General features: G+C 38.4%; 1 protein-coding gene across 1 annotated transcript in view; it reads right to left on the reverse strand.

The window, feature by feature from the left end:
• The window catches only part of LOC140229023 (synaptotagmin-6-like), an 84,586-nt gene extending 83,627 nt beyond the window's left edge, over positions 1-959 (reverse strand). Inside the window, exon 1 of the mRNA XM_072309286.1 lies at positions 875-959. Within this exon, the coding sequence (XP_072165387.1) occupies positions 875-959 (85 nt within the window). The remainder of the gene's footprint in view (positions 1-874) is intronic.
• Between the last annotated feature and the right edge of the window lie 21,988 nt (positions 960-22,947).

The raw sequence follows: 22,947 nt of genomic DNA on the forward strand, positions 1-22,947 counted from the left end.
TCTGTTACATAACTGTCTTCTTTTAACATCACCATTTATACACATTTAGGCAATGAGACGGCTTTAATCAACAAATTGCCCCTGTGGCAACGAACCATTTAAGCATGGTAAAGTGGTGAACAAGTGCATTGGACACGGACGCAGTTACTGCTTAAGAGTGTCTGTCGCGATATAACAGTTGTTCCTTGTAATATACATTTGTATCATAGCCTCATTAGCCAACGTTGGCATCGGTAATGCGCCCCTGCACCCCGTTACAGAAAGAACCTTCTGCAACTACAACGTTAAACAATGATATCTTAAACGGAAATTTAGCGGTTGGGCATATGGTGCAACCATTGCACATTGTCATTACAACCAATGATTACATGTACTTCTGCGTAGGCGGGCTACGTGGACTCAATACCTTCATACAGATATTCGATGTCGATCGGAAAATTAGTGTCACAGGTGCGTATGAAGCTAATATAACCTCCTCTTCTTAAAAGTTTCTATTAATATGAAATGATCCTTACGTAATGGACCAGTCAAAGTGGTTCTTTGAATTTCAGGAATAAAAGCTTGTGAATTTCGGTGAGCGTTGGATTAGGTTTCAGGGCCTTAAATTAATCGTGTTAATGTTAAAGTGTGTGTGTGTGTGTGTAGTTTGACAGAAGATACAACAAAATGCTGGTGATACCTCAAGTACCTTTATGTTTGCTGGAATACTTTTTACATGTTTGCATGTACTACTTACTTACGTCTGTGTAATCAGTGCTAATCTAAGGAATATTTTTCCTGACATTTTATTCAGTTCATCTTTACAAGAATGGACCATCAACATTCAGCTGAATTTCACTTTAACTCTAAAACCTTGAGGAATATGAAATCTTACTTGGGTTGGCCTGTCTGCTTGTGACGTGGTCTTTGATCGCTCGCTTCCCCTCTTCGACAATGGAGATGGTTGGCCGGTTCGCCATGGTGACAATCTGCGTCAATACAAGTAAAGGGAAAAAATAACAACACAGAAATGTAGCAATGCAGTGTCAATGGATGAAGCAGTCTGCAAGCTACACGTGTATTGAGATGTACTGAAAAGCTTTGGTAGAAGCTATGGTAAACATTCTGCTTCCACTTAGCTACTCACCTGATTGGTTTTTACCTCTGATTGCTGACACGGACTGCTATTCTATCTTCCTATCTTTATCTTGTTTAATTATGATAATTATTTCTATTATTATATCGATTACTTCTTTGCAAATCAAGTGTATGCTAAGTTTAGCTTTACCAGAAAAGATTTAACACAGGGAAGAAATAGCCCAAGTAACATATTTAGACACTAACACTTCTTTCTCCTTTTTTTTTTTGACCATATTATGAACACCGCAAAATGTGTCACTTTCTTACGCATCTTCAAACATGAGGGAGAGTACACATCGACTACACCAAGACACACATAACAAATGCTATACAGTTCAAACAAAAGCACAAGAGAAATTCTTAACAGATGATTACTAGAATTCGCCCCCTCTCCTCTCACGTTTGCAATGGTAGAAAGTCGTAACTAAAGTTTCTCTATTTTCGATCTGGTCAGGTGCATTATAAAACGACAACAATCAAGATGCATTGACAATGTGATCCAATAAGCAGTGTAACTAAGGCGGAAAAGGAGGAAATAAAATAATTTCAAGGAGATCTTTTATTCACTCATCACCCTGTGTCATGATGAGTCTTGTAAATTTCAGATTTAAATCAAAATTTCAATTTCAATATCAATTTCAATTAGTTTTTTTCTGCAACACTTTTTTTTTTCAAGAATATATTATAATACAAACGAAAATACAATACTAACACAGAGAATTTTGGTAAACTAACATGACTAAGATTTTCTGACGAAAATGAGGATTTTCAAACAAATCAAATAATCTCCTTTTATCATGTGACCCAAACAGTTGCATTCATTGTTGTTATTGTCGTTGCAATTTTTGCTGTTTCTAGGGTAAATGCACTACAATTGTTGAAAAATGGAATGAAAAGTGCCTTGTCTACTGTTATGATCGAATATTTTTGATCTTATTCAAGAAAACTGCTGCATGCCGAATGTTGCCTGATGGTATTCCTTGTAATTTCGCAAGCGAGTAATTGAAAATAAACACATCTGCCTTTCCTCTGTGTAGCGTAAAGCACACACACACACACACACACACACAAACCCAAAGTATTTATAAAACAATCGCTCTTTTAAAATCTCATCGGATGCATAGCCGTTGCAGTTGATTCTGGATGTTACCGTTTATCATTTGCAAAGGCATTTCCCGTTTGTTTGGTGTTATTGGAAAGTATATCTAAAGTTTTCTTTTGTGAGAGAGGGAGGGAGATGAAGAGAGGATGAGAGCGAGAGAAAGAGATAGGGAGATACAAAAAAAAGAGAGTGATGAAGGAAGAAAAAAGAAGAAGAGATAGGGAGAGAGAGGAGCGTACTCAGAGTGACGTATCAGCTATCGGATGCTATTAGGAGCGACGATTCATCAATTCATCGCACGGATAAAACTCGCGGATATAACATGGCGCACTGGAAGGATGAAAGATAAATTCGCTCGAAGCGACCAATATGAGCGAAAAGGACACGGTCCCTGTGGGGGAGGGGGCAAAGGGATGCAAGAAGTGGAGCTGGAAGAGGACCCCCCCCCCCCCAAAAAAAAAAAAAAAAAAAAGACATTGCGTGAGACACCAGGAGAAATTTGATATTTGATATTTTGACAAGAAGTATCGGGCAATGTAGATCACATGTTATTCACACTATGATGAATGTAAATACTTATCAGAATTTTCCTATATCACGGCAATTTCAATGACAACTCAGTGTGATCCGCTTTTTATTGAGTGGACGAGTAATATCCATATTTATTTGTTGTTATGGTTTTATTCTTTCAACTCTCTACATTATTGATATGTTTTCTTTTACTGATAAATATATTAGTGGATCGATTGAATAATAGAAATATTCGTTAATGTGAGAGTAACTTGAATAGACTCGTTTAAGGAGATGGAAACGTTTAGATCGTTGAATGTTCGTTCATGCCGCTTTTGCAGTTATTGAATGACGATGACACTGCACAACTACATGTTTCCATGTTAAAAAAAAGAGAAGATTAGCAAACCATCATTCAATTAATTCAAAATATTGATCTTCCAGTTACAAATGACTGTATAGTATTAGCCAAATAACAATCTAAATTTAGATTGTGAATATGTACAACAGAAACCCACATATCCACGTGTGCCAGAAAACGGCCATATCGGTTGAAAACGTGAAACGTATCTCTGTTACTATCTTTGGAGCATCACTTTGAAAGGTCTTTTTTTTTCTTCAGGATTCTAAAATAGCTTTGGCTGCGGTAGCCAAGTGCCACACAATGAAAGGCATTTTCACCGGATATGTTACGCTTAAAAGTCCGCTGACCATCACGTCTCACTCCAACACGATAGCAGGTGTCTAGGATGCGCTGTTTACCCCACTCATTCAAATTTCAAATCCCCCCCAACTCCATTCATTAGGCACTGTACTTCAAGGGTAGGTTGCAACGTGCTAGTATTAATGATAATAATAATACTAATAACTCTTATGTATTGCATAATATTGGTAATCTCTGTGCACTTTACATTATGTATAATAAGTACACAAGATACTTAATACGTACTATGTACGCATAACTAAACCAACATCAAATACAGTACGATTGATAACATTATATCATCATCTTACATGACAACAGTATAAAACAAATTAATCTTTAGTAGTTTCCTGCAGTGTTCAGCAGAAGGGGTTTGCTTAATGTGGAGTGGCACGCAGTTCCAGAGTGTTGATGACACATCTAAGTATTTTTGATATTAGATATTACATTTGAACCATTTGGAGTTTAAATTAAGAGCTTTCATTAATCATGTTCAAAGGAAAATAGCGTTTGTTTTCCCCCTTAAGCAAAGCTCTGCGTAACTCCTGTAAGACAGAGGTTTCCGTCCCGTCTCTGATAGACACTCATGTAGCAAAGTTATATCAGTCATTGAATATTCATAGAATATGAACTGATTTCTATTTATTTCTTTTCTTGACTTTCATAAATCAAGGAGGCTTTATAGGCATTACCTTCGCAGCCTCAATTTGAGTCCTCTCCAGAATAACATACCTATTTTCTTTTTAAATGGAGAATTTCTGATGAGCTATCAGACAGCTTTACAAAAGAAAACGTGCATCACCAAATCTAAGGCGTTATAATACAAATTTCTGGTCTGGCTAGCATTAACTCTTCACTCTACCGCCATTTCCCTATAGATGAAGATTTAAGGGCATTGGACTCACACGAACTTGCAAAGAAATGATTAATTTACAGATTTCAAATGTTTAGAACATTTTGATGAAAGTAATAACTACATTTGTTAAAGCATTCATGAGTGAGGAAAAGTGGTTTTACAATTTTCATTTTGTTTTAATACACGTTATGTTGAAGTGAATTCGAGTTAATTTCAATGACAACGAGCGTGAATGTTTACGCCTCATCAAACCCTTTACAGAGAGATTTTCCACTATATGACAGGTAATTTGTCAGAATAATAAATCACACATTTTTTTCTTATTTTTTCTTTCTTTTCTTCGTATGTCTATACAACTCTAAGTCAGCAACAAACTCATATTAAAATGCTGCTAACAATGTCATTCTAGACACACACACATACATACACACACACACTTGCACACCCACAAAATGATACCTGTCTTTGAATAATTTTCTACTTTTCAGCGTGCTTGTGTCAGTACGCATGTTATGATCTACATTATACATAATATGACCTTATATAAGATTTACAGTGGGCAATAAATCGTCTTTGTGTTGTGTGATATTAGGTTATCTTCAAGGGTATATATATATATATATATATATATATTATATATATATATATATATATATATATATTTATATATTTATAATATTCGGTTATCTTCAAGGGTGTATATATATATATATATGTCATACAGTAGTCATTTACCTTGGGCGCACGGAGACCGCATAGAGCACTTTTTCCTAAATCCTACGCAAACTCTTCGCACTTATATATATACTATATATACATCCATAAAATGGTCTATATAAATGTATACATGTTCGTTTATCTGTGAATAGACATCCATAAATATCCCTATTCTGTAACCAAAACTTCCATATTAATCAATGAAGTGCCCATATCCTTCTTTAATCCTAAACTCAGTGCAATTACCACCAAGAGGCCAGCAACAAAACTGGAACTTTCGCAGTTAGGGAGCGACACTCAAAAACTCCGGGTGTAAATTGGAACGAAGATCTTGAAAGCATTATACTTATTGAATCACAAGCATTTATTCTTGTTCGGTATCTCTAAGATTTATTATGTTTGATTTATGTCAGTATTGTCTGGGGCAGATTATTTGTTTTATAGAGCCCCATTTATTTCTCTCTCTCTCTCTCTCTCTTCTTTCTTTAAAACACAACACAAGCCTTTACAAACTATTCTAAGACAGTACAGTGAAGCACATTTGGAGTAGCTATTGTGCCTTACAGATTATACGTGATGTACACACGCAAGTATTTATGTGTATGAACAATAATACCTATGTATGCATGTTCTGCGTACACGTAGGCCTATGCCTTCTAATATTGAGGCCACACAGGCTAGGTTGATTCATCACCGTTTAATTCTTACTATGGTCGAAATGACTCATTATCTGTTAGTCAAACTGATAATTGAAACGTCTGTTACAGATACTTCCAACCAAGACAAAAGGGAAGAAAGAAGGTGGGCTATCACACAATGGTATACGTTACTGCTGTCTTACTGCTGTTGTCTTACACTTTGAAATAAACGCGAACTGAAATGAACCTTATGTAAGGCCGCGCACATCTGTAGAATGCACATGCACTCCAAACTGGCCGTTTCGAAACGTGCAATTTGTCAATCGAAGATCAATTAGGCGATTGAAGGTCTTCTCATATTCTGTGATAACTACGGCACTACCCGAGGCAATATGTCGCTCTCATGGAAATAAGAGATATAAGGACTATTTGCTGCACATGCTCACTGGACAATTGTGAGAGATCTATACTGTTTTTTTCTTTCTTTGCTTATTTTATTCTACGCAATGATATATCTCATTTTCACTGAAGGATTTTGTGCCTTGTATGTAATGTACTAAACTAATGTACGCTTGTGCACTACTATCTTTGGCACTTCCGCGGCTAGCTACTACTCACAGAGGTAATTGACACCTGCTCTCGTACCTTCAGGTATGATCAGTCCGAAAATAATTATGATAATGCCAGAGTTTTTTTTCTGGAAGCTTGTCAAGGTTAGTCATTTGATTATCCTCTAACAAGGTCATTATGACTGGAATATAAAGATGTTTTCTTTGCCGGATGTTAAAAGAAAGGAAAAAAAAAACACCCAGAGGTATTAGTAACAATAATTCACCAACTAACTGCAAACAAATAAAAAAAAAGCAATATATATACAGTATATATATATATATATATATATATATATATATATATATATAAATTGGTACATAGGGCCTACATATAATTTAGATAACAAACACTTCTGTATCTATACATAAGATATAAACATGCAATCAACGTAAGGCCTACTATTGCGTATGAGGGCTAGGCTAATTACATCATTGTAGACTATGTTTTACATCTCTTACATCTGGAGTGTGTCAGCTCATAAAAGCACAAACACACAATATTCACACACACGCACACACGCACACACACGCAAATTCCATTAAACGTTTGTTGCTTATGTCTTACATGACAAATATCATTTAATCTCAGTGTGTGTCATCTCATTCACATAAATTGCATGAATTTTCCCCCAACATTTCTGTTAATCTGAAAGTATCTGCTATATTACACAGTGTTAAATTGTACATCAGGGTTTTATCTTATTAATTGTTTTGCAAAGGTTTAGTGTTGCGGATATTGTGTTGCTAATTGCGGAGAGTAATCCACAGACATAATACGATCAGCGTTTTTCCTCGTTAAATGCCCCGAAACCTGGCCTTCAATAATATGACAAGCCTTCATTATACAGCGTATTAACTGCCTCCGCCGCCGCTGCGTGGAGCTGCTGTCTCGAACATGTGCGAATTGCAGTCATTAGCATTATTACACTCACTTTCAATAATGCTACTACACTGGTCGTTCTTGTCTTGCCTTGTCCGGTCATTGAATCGCTGTCTGAGTGGTGCTAACCTCATTATTTCGTTAAATTTTGACAGTTGATTGTACCAGCAAATGCAGGAATTCACTATTTCATCAGCACATTCAGTCATTTTCTCAACACCAACAACCAAAGCACGAATATATATTAAGGTTGTAACTGCACCCTACAGACAATGATTAGAAAAAGTAAAAATGCAAATCTAGAAAGCTGATGGCATGATTGATTTTCCCCTTGACAGGCAGGTACAATGAGGGAAAAACCCTTCTAAACTACAGGATACTCTCCTGGGCTCACATACCACATACAACGACAAAAATCCTCCGTATATATTGCCCCATCTCTCTAAAGACCCTATCAAGAAGTTCAGCCCTTAATTTCAAATCACACGAGATGCCTTACAAAGAGATTGGATGCTTATACCTTTCCATGCCAATGAGTCTAAATTTAGTGTGCACAAATTTCAAACACATTTCTACCGACATGCCACACCGACAGTAAAATCTTCCTCAAAGAGGTGATTTGTGAGACTGTAATCGTTATTTTGATTATGTTTCTACAGCGTAAACTTAAGGTGAAATTTGCTATTTTTTTTTTGCATAATTATTATTCCTACAGCAAATATTCACTTCAGGCTGGCACAAACTACAGAAAGGATATTACGAGAAAAGCTCCAAATCCCGACATCCGATAGTGGCTTAGAGTGCGATTGGTTGACACCTGTTTTTCTGATGCGATCTTTGTATACGGTAGGAATTATACAAAGATCGCATCCGAAAATAAGGACACGGGGGAAACACCTTACGGGCGTCTGAATTCCGTTCGTTTCCTCTCGTGAACAACGGAGACAAACACTTGGTTCAGTTTGAGACCAACTGCGAGACGGCACAAGGCCTTCAGAGAATGTCAATTTTGTTCATTTTTCTTTTCTCACTATGGAGAGAAAATCGGGATAGGAAGAAGTGACACTAGGAAACAGTAGGTATACCAATAAAAGAGATACTTGTAAGATATTGCATGTATTGTTGACTTTGTAATGGTATAATCATTGTCCGCCGGTTTTGGACAATTGTTGATTGACGATAATATCACAGTATAACGGTTATAATCATATCAATATTTTCAATGACAGTGTTATACCTTTTTAGTGTTAGTACGGCTTTCTACAAACGAAGTCCTGCCATTATCATTTCTCGGGTATTGTCATTATGGCCATTATGGCCATTTTTACACCAGAGTCAAGGACCCTGAATCTGTCTGTCAAGAGTAAAAAACCATGTCAACTGCACTCAATGTGTTGTCCCTGGGTACACTCAAAGAAAAATAGGTTCAACTTTGCGCCTTTACCGATGTCACAATGAGGGGCCCCTTTACGGGTGCATTCTTGCACCTTTCCGACCAGTGTCACAATGGGAGCACCTTTACGGGTGCAACTTTGCACCTTTCCGACCAGTGTCACAATGTGGCACCTTTAAAGGTGCTCCAAGTGTGGCGTTGGACTGCACCTTTACAGGTGCAAAAGTTGAACCTATTTTCTTAGTGTGCATAATTCATCTTGAAAGAGCTTCTTTTTTGGGCAATTCTCGCAATTGTTACCTTCATTGAGATAAAACACAACAAAAGCGTTATAAATCCACTCACTCCCTTTCATTACTTCCATCGTCCCCTAGTATGGAGTGCAGATTCGTACACTGTTTTACATGTTGAAGTTTCTCTTGTAGTTATTACCCCATAGCCTTGCCCGAATTTGCAAACGCGCATTCCGGCAAATCCAATCTCGCTCGGAGGACCCATGGCAATGTTTGCATGTCGTGACCTGACTAGCTGCTATCGGAGTAATGATTTGGGTTTTTTTATTAACTTCTTGGCAGACCTCCCCACATAAAGAGAAGAGTACTCATCAGCCTTCTTTACCCCCACTCACGTCCCTCCCCGCCCGCCGATGCCCCCACACCCCATCCAACCTCCCTATTCCAATCTGAATCTCTCCCTCTCCATCTCCCCTCCCTCTCACGTGCTTTTCATCCTCTGTCTCTCTTTTTTTCTCCCCCTCTTCCCCCTCCCCGTCCTAGCAGTATATATACGTGTATACATTATTTAGCTGTACACGTTCAGCAACAGCGGAAACCATGGCAACCATATACAATACGCATGCATGACTCCATCTTCGCCTACACGCGATGCAACTGTGCTTTCTCCATGCTCCATACACGCTCCTCTCAGCGATGTAGCTGTCATTATAATCACAAATTGCATAATGACGCTCCACCCTTATAGTCCGCCTGATTACCTTCATGTTGCGCACATGTGATCTTCCTGATATCCTGTGGAAGACTTCGACTCACTTAAAAAAAGGTACAAAGTATACCACATTTGAACAGAGGGATCCTATTCTATGGCGTATTTTAAAAGAGTGAGAATACAAATGCCGTTATCCGCGTTGAAGGGCCAGTCTCTGGTATTCGGGCATAATTTTATTGGAATGTGTGAATCACATCAGTGTGATCTTTCCTTTTATTTTCGCTCATCCCCCCCCCCCTCCATCGCTGTCTTTGTGGGCGTATATGTGCTTTTGTGTCTCCTTATCCAATTAATATAAATCGTATGAGACGGTTTATGAATTATATGATCACGATTCAAGCTGTATGAAAAACCCTGCCTGTTACTACCCATTTCAACAAGTCTGATACACACTGTGTCCTATTGGTCCTCCTCTCCCCCGTAAGCCAGTATGACAATGCACGTGTGTGTGACTCATGTATACACAAGTCCTTGTGAGTAGGTATGTATCTCTATACATTAGTGTGAACATCATATTACTAGACGAACGGAAGGCACCTATTTACTTTCTAGCATACATTACATAAGTGGTGTACATCAAGGTAGTACCGTTTAACAGAGAGCAATTAGGCTAATAGGAGTGGTAACTGTCATTCATGATTGTAACGGACAGACGCATACGGGAGTGGTCACACTGCAATACGAGGGGTTTTGATATGAACATATTTTACATGTGTGTGTACGTGCGTGGGTGCGTGAAAATAGCCTTATCATTCATCTCTTGTTCGAGCGGTGCAACCAAAAGACAGCATAAGAGTATAAGATAGGGGCACATGCAAACTATGCAGTGGATTTCGTTTCATGAAGTGGAATCATGCCGTAGGAAGTTAATTATGTGTGATATTATGTTGTATTTCAATCTGATATTTTTCTGTATTAATGCGCTTAGAAATGTCAGTATTAAGCGCTATATAAATTTTATCTATTGTCATTATTATTATTATTATTATTATTATTATTATTATTATTATTATTATTATTATTATTATTATTATTATTATTATTATTATTATCATTATTATTACTATTATTACTACTACTACTACTACTATTACTATTATTACCATTTGTACTTTTTTTGGGAGGGGCGTCAGTGGATGCATGCATTAAGCAGCATTGACAAGTGAATACACATTTTAGTCTCAATCAATTCATTTCCTCTCTTATTTTTGCACGTCATTGAACGAAATTCGAATAAAAATAGTTGAAACTATGGGTGTGCATGGGAACGGACGGTTTGGTGTGTATCATGACGAACGATGTGTGCACGCCAGCATTCATGTTGTAATGCCTGTTTTTAACATGACATTGTAAACGTGAGTGATTTTCGTTACTTCAACATCTATAAGATACTTATCCAGGCGAATGACATGGGCAGGGCTGTTTGGTTGGAAAGTTCGATAAAGCACACAATCTCACGTTGTGCGTAGTGTAGACTTAGTGATTAAAGAATTGGGTGATTTTGAGCTCATGTAAGGTGTCTCACATTTCCTACGTTCTCAATGCTGAATGTTTGACGTAACAACCTTTCTCATTTCATCAACGAATTATTCTCTTAATTGTCCATGAGCACGGTTGCAATAGGTAATGAAATGGGACTACCGTGGTGCTGTGGTATGACTTTTGGTATCTAAAGTAGATGGTCCCAAGTTCCAATCCTACAACCTGTGTTCATGCGTAGAGAAGGTGATAATAACAATAACAACAACAACAATGTTCCTCTTGACCAGTGTGTGCAAGTGTGTACCCGGCAATGCGATGATAATGATTGTGACACTTAAATGCATTACGCTCCCGTTTGTTCATAGATGGCTGAATATCATCCTTCTGCAAACGTCATGGAATTTCGCATGGTTTAAAAATAATGTCTCCAAACATAGTTTACGAAATATTACGGTAATACACAAAAGAAATGAACAAGTTACTCCATGTCACTCAAGAAAACGCTCCCCTTTTGTAATGAGAAAAACGATTGTTTTCTTTTTCCGGGACCTGTATATTCACTTGAAATCTGTAGTGTTATTTCCCCTGCGTTATAAAGAAGTCTCCAGTTTTTACTGGTTTTGTAATTTTAAGAGAAGGTCTGAATTACCAACCTCTGCAACATACCAGCTTTTGAAAGGAATTTTATTTTCAGGATTGCAAAAGGAACACACCGAACTTTAAGTTTTTGTTTGTTAGTTTGTTTGTTGTTTCAGTTCTGGTCCGTATGGACACATGATGGGTAGCATCAATTCACATTCCATTCAGACCCTACCCGCCACTTGCGGGCTTGTCTGTATCCAGCAAAACCGTCCCCCTTCATTATTAGTAATCGGCTTCATTAAAACCGAGCGAGCTCGCAGCTCGGTGATTGAATACAAATCAAAGGCAAGTAAAAACAATGGCACTGTCGCTGGGAACAAGTGCCGAGAGTTGTTTACAATCGCGCAAGATGTTCTGATTCATTAGCGAAATCAATCACAACAGAATGATCAAGTTGTTCACTCAATCGTCTCGGATGGATTCGGCACCAATGCATTATCTGCCATTACGTTTGTTTAATCTTTTTTTTGTGGTCTATTTCTATCTTTCCTCTACAGCAGGCTGTCACTAATTGCACGCTTTTGATAAAATGTAATCGATTTGTACCCCTGAAACATAAAACACTATCTCATGGAAAGGATAAAATCCAAATGATCAACGCTCTCATGACGATTGTGGAGGAGTGTTTTTTTTTTCTTTTTAATTCCAAGTTGTTTCAGCAGGCTTTTGTCTAATGGTGGCTAAGTTTAGAACTGTTCAAAAACTGTTCATTGATGTCATAATTATCTACTTTATTCTGTCATGCCGATCTAAAGCGTCATTATTGTCTCTTTTTGGGGGGACTATCTTTCTTACAGCATGGAAAAGAACAGCAACAACAACTAGTTCATTTTTAAGAGTTCTTTGCAGTTAATTATTTTTAATAGATATTATACGGAACACGTTCATAGACTGTACGGTCAAAAGTTAATATGAAATTGACAATTCAGTTATTCCACCCCGCGTAGCAGGAAATTGAGAGATAATTACTGGATTTAGAGTACTAGATGGGTTATTGTCACTCTCCTGACATTTTGTATCTCCAAAATCACTTTCTCTATATTCGTCCCCTTTTAATTTCAGCACATCCGCTTGGATTGCCACACATACTTTACAGTAAATGGAAAGTCTTTCCTAATGTCAAGCACATGCCCCCCCCCCCAAAAAAAGATAGTGATTAGTGAAATGACACTACACGTGCACATAATTTGATGCATAATAACATATATAAATCGAATGGCATCAGCTGCAGAAGCCTATATACCATGTATTTCTTCAACATTTATATATCTCTCTTTTTTTTTACTTCGAAAACAACGCACACACACACACACACACACAATCACATACCACAGCATACACACACACACAATTGCGCACACAGACAGTATGCGCTCAGACTATTCATTTATGCCATCGTATTGTGTCGTTTCGCTATGCTATGATTAATTCACACTTTTCTCCTTCCCATCGGCTCAGAGGCTGAGAGCCCGTCTCTGTATGTTTCCATTTATCTGAAAAAAAAAAAAAACACTACTGAGCATCAAAACTGACCTTGCTTGCCTAATTGTATGTACCATAGTACGACCTCAATAAAATATCATATCATGTTCGCTAGAAAACGATACAGGGGTGATGATTTCATATAAGATAGGCAGCCCTCCGAGTCAATGCTATAACCTAACTACTTTTCGTTACATTATACAACCAGTACGTCTTGCTTTCATGCAACATGCTAAAGTGTCATTCCCCACGCACAGATGGTGCTGACATACAAACACACATACGCATACACACACACACAAACATATATATGTATATTATATATATAATATACATGTATATATATATATATCATATATATATATATATTCATATATACATGTATATATATTATATATAGATATATATATGTAAGTATATGTAGGACCTATACATTATTATATATGCATCATGACAAATGGAAATGAGATAATATAATCAACACAAAATGTAAACATTATTGTAACAGAAGAAACGTAAACTAGCATGCTGAGTGTATGTGTTTGCGCATGAGAAATGGAAGGGGAGGGGAAGCACAGACAAATACACAGACAAAAATAGAAACTACGAGAGTCAAACAGAAAAGGCTACCATGGATAACCAGATGGCGCGTCTTTCCATTCTATCCCAAAATCAATGTACAGCATGTGTCAAATATTTAGAGGCAGCAGTAAAAAATCAATATGATTTATTTATGGCACAGTCACAGTCATGCACACACACACACACACACACACACACTATATATTATATATTATATATACACACACACATATATATATATATATATATATATATATATATATATGTAAATATATATACACATATATATATAATATATATATATATATATATATATATATATATATATATATTCATACATTCATATATACATATGTATACATACTTTTCGATCTCTCTCCATCAAATGATCGATAAACACTTAACCGAGTGGCTTTGCATTTTACTGTCATTTCCAAGGTGCCATTTGTGAACAACACGAGTATGTTTGTTATTGGAGTTTAATAGCGATTGTTGCGTGGTGAGATAAGTAATCATCCCTCCCATCACTCTCACTGCGCCTTTGGATAGAGGCGTTTGATTTATTGAACGCCAAGGTTATATCATTGTGCCTGCACAAACTGAGAGATATAGTGTCATGATAGTAAAACATGGAGGCCGGGTGAATGATCTTGTAACGAGCTTGACTTCCGTATCCCATGCATGTGTGTTTGTGTGCTGTGTGTGCGTGTGCATGTGTGTGCGTGCATGTGTGTGTGTGTGTGTGTGTGTGTGTGTGTGTGTGTGTGTGTGTGCGTGTGCGTGCGTGTGCGCGCGCGTTCAAAGGTGACTTGCCTAACCGGGCCCTCTTGAAATTATGCCAACGCAATTACCATTGTGTGCACCCAATGATGAATTAGATGTCGAACCACCAGTGTGCCTTGATACAAGATATCGAGGACACGTGTATGCCATTAGGGTACTGCCTTCCTTGATCTTGCAAACGAAATGATGAGGATGTCGGCCTAGGAAATGCCTCATGAAATTATTCAGAATGCATTATAAGAGCAAGTGCCTCGCTTTAAAGTTGCACTTCGGGCTTTGTCTCGAAATATCTTGAAGACACCTGTTGGAGGTTAACAAACCCAGACAAAAATATGATTTTTTTTTGTTAAAGAGAAAGATATTTTAAACGCTGCTTTCTATATTCATTCTGTTGCCCGACAGCGTATGGTAGGGTTAAAGGGAAGATCCCATGCAAAGTAAACTGGGCTACACGCACAGGCAAAACCAACTATAGAAAGATTCATTACATAAATCCCTCCTAAAAATCATAAGCATGTGATGTATAAGTATAAAGGCATATTCACACACTCAGAGCCAGCACCCACCAACACACAGAAGTACACACAAACCTATCCACACGCACACACACACACCAACACACACACACTCCACACTCACACACACACGCACATACATACATACATACATTTATTTTTTGTGATGTGTGTATAATTGTGTATTATGTGGGCTAGTGTACCGCTCCACAAAATGCCTTGAAAGGTACGGTGTCAATCACCCTATGCAGATTTGTATTCTCAGTTACATACGTACATTGTAACAAGGTTACTCCGATACATTGCCTACAGGTACATTGTAAATCAACCATTAGATGAAATCTGCTCCTTCTCGTGCATTCATGGCCGTCTTTATTTGAGATTGATTAGTAAATTGCTCGGTAAGCTGATTCGGGATGCACGGAAATTAGTCTTTTTGACTTCCAATCTATCCTCCCACTCGTTCACTTACTCACTCCTCTTCCCCCCCCCCCCCCACATTTCTCTTCCTCCATCTTCTTCCCCCTTGCTCCATCACTGTTTGTCATTCGTTCATTCAGAATTCCATCTCTCTTTGCTCCAGGAAATTGGGGCAAGTAAATTGAGTGCAGCTCTCTGTGTGACGAGTGTGTGGGCTGACGAGAGTGCAAAGTTACTACTCACACCGAGACTATGGTGGTTTCCTTTCACCAAAAAACTATTTCTTCCTCTTTTTATTGTTTTCTCTGCCTGTCTGTCTGTCTGTCTGTCTGTATCGTCACCGTCATCTTTCTATGATCATTCCATTTTACAGCGTGGTACAAATACAGGGGCGAATCCAGAAATTCCGTAATCCCCCTTTTTTCTTTTCATTTCTTTTGTTTTAACAAAAAATAAAGAGGGGGTGCGCGCCCAGTCAGCCCCCCTCTGGATCCGCCACTGCAATTACTAAAAAACATATACTATAAGTAATATCTATATTACATGCTAAAATATATTGCCTAATCTAGTGTCATTCCAAGGCATTCCTCTTGCTACCTACAATGAGGTAGATTTTTCTTCATCTTGTCTAGGCTGAAATATATATATTTTTTTTCAGTCTTCTGCGATATTTCATAACATTTGTTTTGCCCCTCAACCTCTCAAGTATAGATCAATTTGTTGAGAGGCAAATTACGTTACAAAGAATAATAAAACAATAGGACACACGAGGACTTCTAATCGAGGTGATGTGAAAACCGTTCTTAACTGTGGCTTCTTCCACAATCATGTTCATACCCAGCTTTCGACGTGCATTCAGAATAGGTAAATATTACACATGTAAATAAAAAGTGTCTATATGTTTCGGTGTTCGGGTGATATAAGTCAAATTATAGTGAAGCAGTGGTGCTAAATACCTCATAACACTGCAGTACGCAGACATTTCCAGATGATGTACCAATAGCAGTCAAAGCAAATCATGTAAAACTCATCAATTTACAGGAGATGTGCTTCCACAAAGTAGAGAAGCACCAATATAAGGCGGCTCGTTAGATTTAGAATAAGAAGTCATTGAATATGATTGAGTGGCCATGACAACTGAAAACAAACAAGAAAAACGGAAAGAGAGATAGAGGGGGAGGGCAGGAAGAGATTGCATAGGTTGACTTGAAAAAATTTAACACACGACACGCATAGCTATTAAAGTGTATCGGACAGTCCAAGCTCACCACGTCAAACAGCAATGTACTTCAATTTCACCAATGATTGTGAGCAGAGTTTGCAGACGTAAGCTGTGAATATTGCTTTCAAGCACTCGCAAATAAAGTGCGAGTCCGATTTCGAATCTACATCAGATTTTATCTTCAATCAATTGCCACATTGGTTTCTTCCTCATTCCAAACATTTCGATTAAAGGGCAAACGATATAGAGGTACTCACCGAACAAGCAAGACTCCGAATAGGCAGAAGAGAAGGGATGGATGCCGAGAAGGTATACAGGGGGACGGGAGTCAGGTAAAAATTTTCCCGCGCAAAAACTGAACTTCGAATCCTACTGATCGCTTGGATGACAGTCAATAACAAGCCACAACTTCGCAGCACCTTGCAGGATCCATGGTTCGTGCTGATGGAGTCAAAATAAGCGACCGGCGTGTGTAAGATATCCAAGTATCCTTTTAATTTGAGAATTACATCAGAGCAGGAGTAACGCTTGGAATACGAAGGTCCCCTAGTTCTTATATCTTCTCTCTCTCGCCCCCTCGCTTACGATGTGATATCAAATGACGATGGAAGCAAAACACTAATGAAATATGTCAGTTGATCCATGCATGAACCATTCATAGTCCGCTGCGTTTGCTGGTAATAGATATCACGTATAAATCGAGGAGGAATAAACAAATTATCGAACAGAGGTGGAGTCAATCTCGTGGAAGTCACCGTGATGAAATCATCCAGGTGTTTTGGCCGTGACTTCAGGTTTGACGTGCTGTGGTGACGCTCTTACACGCATTTTAGTCAGGCGGAAAAAGCAAGCCCTGAGGTCACTACTGACCCGCCCCTACGGCTGATAGACAGCGCGGAGATATCGTCGGCTGAGACTGGTCAAGAAGACATCGGAGCAGAGAATAGACCCGCTATATGTCAGAACTCCACCGATTCATGAATATCGCATTGATAGCGTTGGTGACGGGCGCCGACAATACACACGTGAAGTAGCGAGCTTCGGTATTCAAAGGGACCGCTGATATTCTGATCTCAGCAAAGATAGCAGCAAAGTGTGTAAGCACTCGGAGAAAGGAGAGAGTTCGAGAGATAGAGAGGGAGAGAGAAAGAGAAAAAAACAACGAACAAAGAAAAGAAGAAGTCCACTAGATGTTTGCCTCAAGGAGAATAGAGAATTCAAAATGCATCGTCTATCGCCGTACAAACAATACCGACTCCGCTTAATGAAGTTGCGGCTAAAAATCCGACGCTGCTAGACTTCCAAACACAACGCAGCACCCAGGGCAACATTCGCTCAGTAAGTCCATTAACAAATTGATTTTGTTAGTCGCACGACGGAGCACAGTTGGTACAAGTGGTTGTCACGGCTTCCAACGCTTGTTGCACTGTGGTGTTATCGACGGTTCTTCTGCACGCACTGGGCATCCACAGCGGGAAAATTATCCAGAGTTACGAGCTGAACAAATGTGACTCGGTATTATGAATGAAAGAGTTTAACATGGTCAAACAGCATTTCAGAGCTCTGAAAACAAGAGTAAAGACCCCTGGCGATACCAAGCGCGGCCGACATCGAACAGCTTGTCAAACACGGACTTTAAAGCAGTTGGGCTCGCATGATTCACTTGTCAGCAGCTCAACGTTGGTGGCGTCGGTAGACAGGTCGTGATGACGTCAATCTCGGACTTGGTCTGCGGGCACAAAGAGAGAAAGAGACAGAGAAGTGAGAAGGAGAGGGAGAGAAAGGGAAAAAAAGAGAGGGTGATGTTGGGGAGATAGAATAGAGAGCAAATAAATGAGAACTGTTGGCATTGAATCGTAATGAGCAACCGCGTTTTCAGCATTCTGGAGGAGGAAGTTTCTGTGCAGGCACCCTAGTTTCTATATAGCTAGTGATGTAGGACACGAACAATATTTAGCGACACTCACTTTACTGTTGAAATCACCTCAGTTGTCGGTCTTATTTTTGTTCGATTTTTTTTTATTGCGTGTTAGTGTTCTCGTACGCTAGATGTATGTATTTGTCTGTTGTCTTATTATTTGATTTGATTTGATTTCATTTCATTTATTTTTCATATTTCTCAATGAATAATAAAAAATACATCAAATGTAACAAAATTGAATAATACATGATGTCCAACTAGGAGACATACATAGAATACTGTAAACATATAACACATAGTGGTCGATCGATAAAAGTTGGAATATGGGAATGAATGCTAAAGATCATTCCATCAATCATCCCAAAGAGAAAGTGTCTCATCTTGATGCACTCATGCGTGTATCTCGTTGTCATAGAAACGTGGGGACATTTGAAAAATACATTTCTGCGAAGTGCATGGGAACATTAGCAGCTATTTCTGGTTGGTATGAGAAAATTCTACGAGAGGAAAACGAAGGAAGAGATTGGGTGAAAGTGAACATGAAGGGAATACTCAAGAGATAATCGGCTAAAAGGGGCGTGGTACGTGTTTATCTGTTAAATCGTGTTAATTGCATAGTATGACACACCTACTCTTGAGAGTATACATTGCAGCAATCCATTTCGCTATATATTGATGCAGAATTATCTGCAGGTAAAGAAGTCGGACAAATATGCCTAAATGTAGCTAACTGTTTTTGATAAATCCCGCGTGGAATATGAATGATTCAAGAGACGTAACACCATTATTTCACTAAATCCTAGAAAGAAACAATCATCCTATGTTCGGAGATAGAATTGATTTTTTCAAATGAACTCTTACACAGATAAAAATCACTCGTATATCTGTGATGTCCTAACAGATATGTACGAACATAGCATAGGAACGTGAATGACGTAGTTTTATACGCAGTATATGTTTTTCTTTTGTTTCTAAATTTGGAACAAGGAAAAAAAAAAACATGAACGCAATCATCACAACGACATCATTACTGATGAGGCTGCCGGGTTGCCAGACGTGAGATTAATGAACATGGGTTTACGCTCAAAACGGATAGCCATGTCTATTGCCGTAAGCGGAACAGTCTAAATAAAGATTGCCCGAATTTCGCTGGTAAGCATAGTATAACAAATATTGTGGGTTTGCTTGGGTGACTGCGTCACTTCTTCATACAGAGCGCATAAGATATACCAAGACAATCCGTCACAAAAGAACAAATCGGCGACTTTATCGCGCACTCGTTGGCTCATCGTCGTTAGTGAAGTGGTACAGTTTTAACATAAACAGTATTTAGACTTGTGATCTGACTTCATCGTTTATAATCGCAATGAATGTCTTCGTGTGTGTATGATGACAGAAAGCTGACTTTGTAGACAGGGTTCGATAAGTGATTCAGTCTGTGACTCAGAGGTGATACTTAACAGCGGACTATGATTTATGGGGATCGGCCGCTGAACTGATACCGCCATTTGTTCGAACTCCCACGGCAATCGCAGAAAGGCGGTAATTAATTCGCCACACTCGGCGAGGCGTATATTTTACACGCGTGATAAGAAAGATGGATGTTTCAGGGAAGCACTCTCCTGAAATGTTTGTGTGTGTGCATGTGCGTGAGAGTGTGTTATGGTGTTATGGTGTTATGGCGTGTGTGATACCCATGGTGACGATAACATAGAAAAGGTAATAGGTAACAAATTTTTCAAGATAATGTTCATAATAGGCAATAGACATACGTATATATATATATACTATATATATATATATATATATATATATATATATATATATATATATATATATATATATATATATATGTGTGTGTGTGTGTGTGTGTGTGTGAGCATGTGTATGTATGTTTGTATGTAAATGTGTCGTAATGATTCCTACGTGTGTATTCTAATGCTGATACAGATAGCAAAGTGACCTGTCCACATCTACCGTAGATAAGGAATCGATTATCTGAGCCTCAATCTGCCATCAATGAATGATGATTTCCCATTTCATCACTTAAAGGTCCAGTTTACCTTTGGGAGCAGTGATTTCAAAAATGTTCAAGATATCACATTTCATGCATATGTGTAGGTCTGTTGTATCATAAAACATCCTACCATATGAAATATTTGCAATAGAACCTAAAATATAAGGAGATATCAGGGTTTTTCTCAGTAAACCGTAACTGTATACGGTTTAGTCTGGAAACATTTTTATTATAACTATTGTTCACATTTTGTGTATTTAACAACACTTAACATCAATTATACGGATTCAAATTTTGACAGTGGTTGTTTCTATCCCTAACTCACATTTTAGAACTATTCTAAAGCACTAATGCTTTCATCTGCAAATGGTAAATTATGCCTTTAAATTATCATCATCCCATTGCTAGGTGGAACATTAAACATTCACGATAGAATAACGGCAATGTATTATTCTCAATGTGTGGATTTCTACTGGGAGTTTTCTACTGCGATTTACACATTTGCAATTCCCTTCACCGGAACAAACAATTGGTATGAAAGCTATCTGCTAATGCTGGTGCTCACAAGCTGTAGTTGTAGAGTAATGTGCGTTTGAAACTCAAGCTAGTTGTCAACGACACCCCCACAACGGAGAAACTGGTGTAAAAAAAAAAAAAGTGTCGTGTTTCACGGCAAATTAAAGAATGTGCCCCAAGGGGAACTAACGGGGCATAGAATATCTATCGGTCTACGTCTTAACAAAGTGTTGGTCATCGGCTCGCCCACACGGAAACGGCGCACGTGAAAGCAACGAGCGTCTAATCAACGCGACATGTATTCATACGCCACGTGAACTGCAGAAGGAGGTCGAGAAGTACAGATACGGATCTATTTCTTAGCATGGTCAATACAACAGCACAATACGGTCATTACCTGACGGTGGTGGTGGTAGTGGTGGTGTGGGGGGGGGGGGGGAGGTGCCATGAACTGGCTGCTTGAAATATTCATCTGTTTTCGCGGCGGACACAGTCCATTAGTCGGTCGCAGCTCGTATCCAGTTTGCGAGGGCCATTAGATCTTAATCCATTGCCGGCCCGCTGTTGTGATTCAATCTTGCCTGTTTGATTGCCTGTATGGGTACAATCCACGAATGATTCGCCTTGGGTTGACACCCGATTTCCAATCTAATTTTAAAGGGACGAAAATGAATCTACCGCTCCCTGCTACTCTGTTTCACAAGCAACAGTGATTCATTCAATGAATGATATCAGTTTTAAATCCAGCTTGAAACAGAATGAAAAGAAGCTAATGTGTATTTGCAGAATCTAATACACACACACACACACACGCACGCACGCGCACGCACACACACACACACACATACAAACACACATACCAATAATGATACATATTCTCATGTATATGCATGTATTTACATGACTGTGTGTGTAAACATATTCGTGTGCGTGTATACACAGGTCGAGGGGAGCAAGGGGAATCCATAAGCGCAAACTGATGGGTTCGTTAACAAACTGCGACAGCCGCTCATTACGTTGGTCATCTTCAGGCTACCAAAAAAAAAATGATAATAATAATAACTACTAAAAGAACACGGGACAAACAGTCCTGTGTAGCTGAGACCCAACATGATTGAAACTACTCCCGCTAACAAAATTTATTCTCTGTTAAAGAAGACCTCCGGATGATTTTCAGACTTTTACATTTGAACATCTATAAATTAGTTATACCAAGTACAGAGTTTATTAACTTAAGTGATTGGGTTGATGAATAAGAATGTTTTCAAAATTATACAACAAATTGCAATGAACAAGGATGATGACATGGCAGCCTCACCATAAGAATGCATGAGTTGGGGCTCACGGAAGCAGAACAAAAGAAGACGGCATGATATACATTCTACACAGGTGAACTTGTTAAGCACGTGGTATTGTAATGGAATTACACTGCTACGTTTTTGAAATATTTGAGGCTCCTATGTCATCAACACTGTTCAGTGTTATTTTTTAAAAGATTTTTCGAAGTATTGGTTTCTCTGCTCAAATACCACAATAAATTCCACAAATCTATACATCGAGCTGTCGATTGATTTATGTTCCACACGATGTGAAATTATGAAAATCGCCCCTTTAATCGTTTCGGTTTGCGAGAGCTCACGTGCAATGGAACACAATCGCCAGTATAGTATGTGTAGGAGCCAATTGTTTTTAATGCATGTCTTGTAAACTATAATGACAAAAGGGAGGAGACTCATATAAAGTGTATATACATAATAAATTACATAGTGTTTGATTGATAAATTCTTTCTAGCGTGAAGAAGCCACTGCTATTACATAATAGATGATTATT

The sequence above is a fragment of the Diadema setosum genome, chromosome 5 (genome assembly GCF_964275005.1).
Source record: "Diadema setosum chromosome 5, eeDiaSeto1, whole genome shotgun sequence".
Lineage (NCBI taxonomy): Eukaryota > Metazoa > Echinodermata > Echinoidea > Diadematoida > Diadematidae > Diadema > Diadema setosum.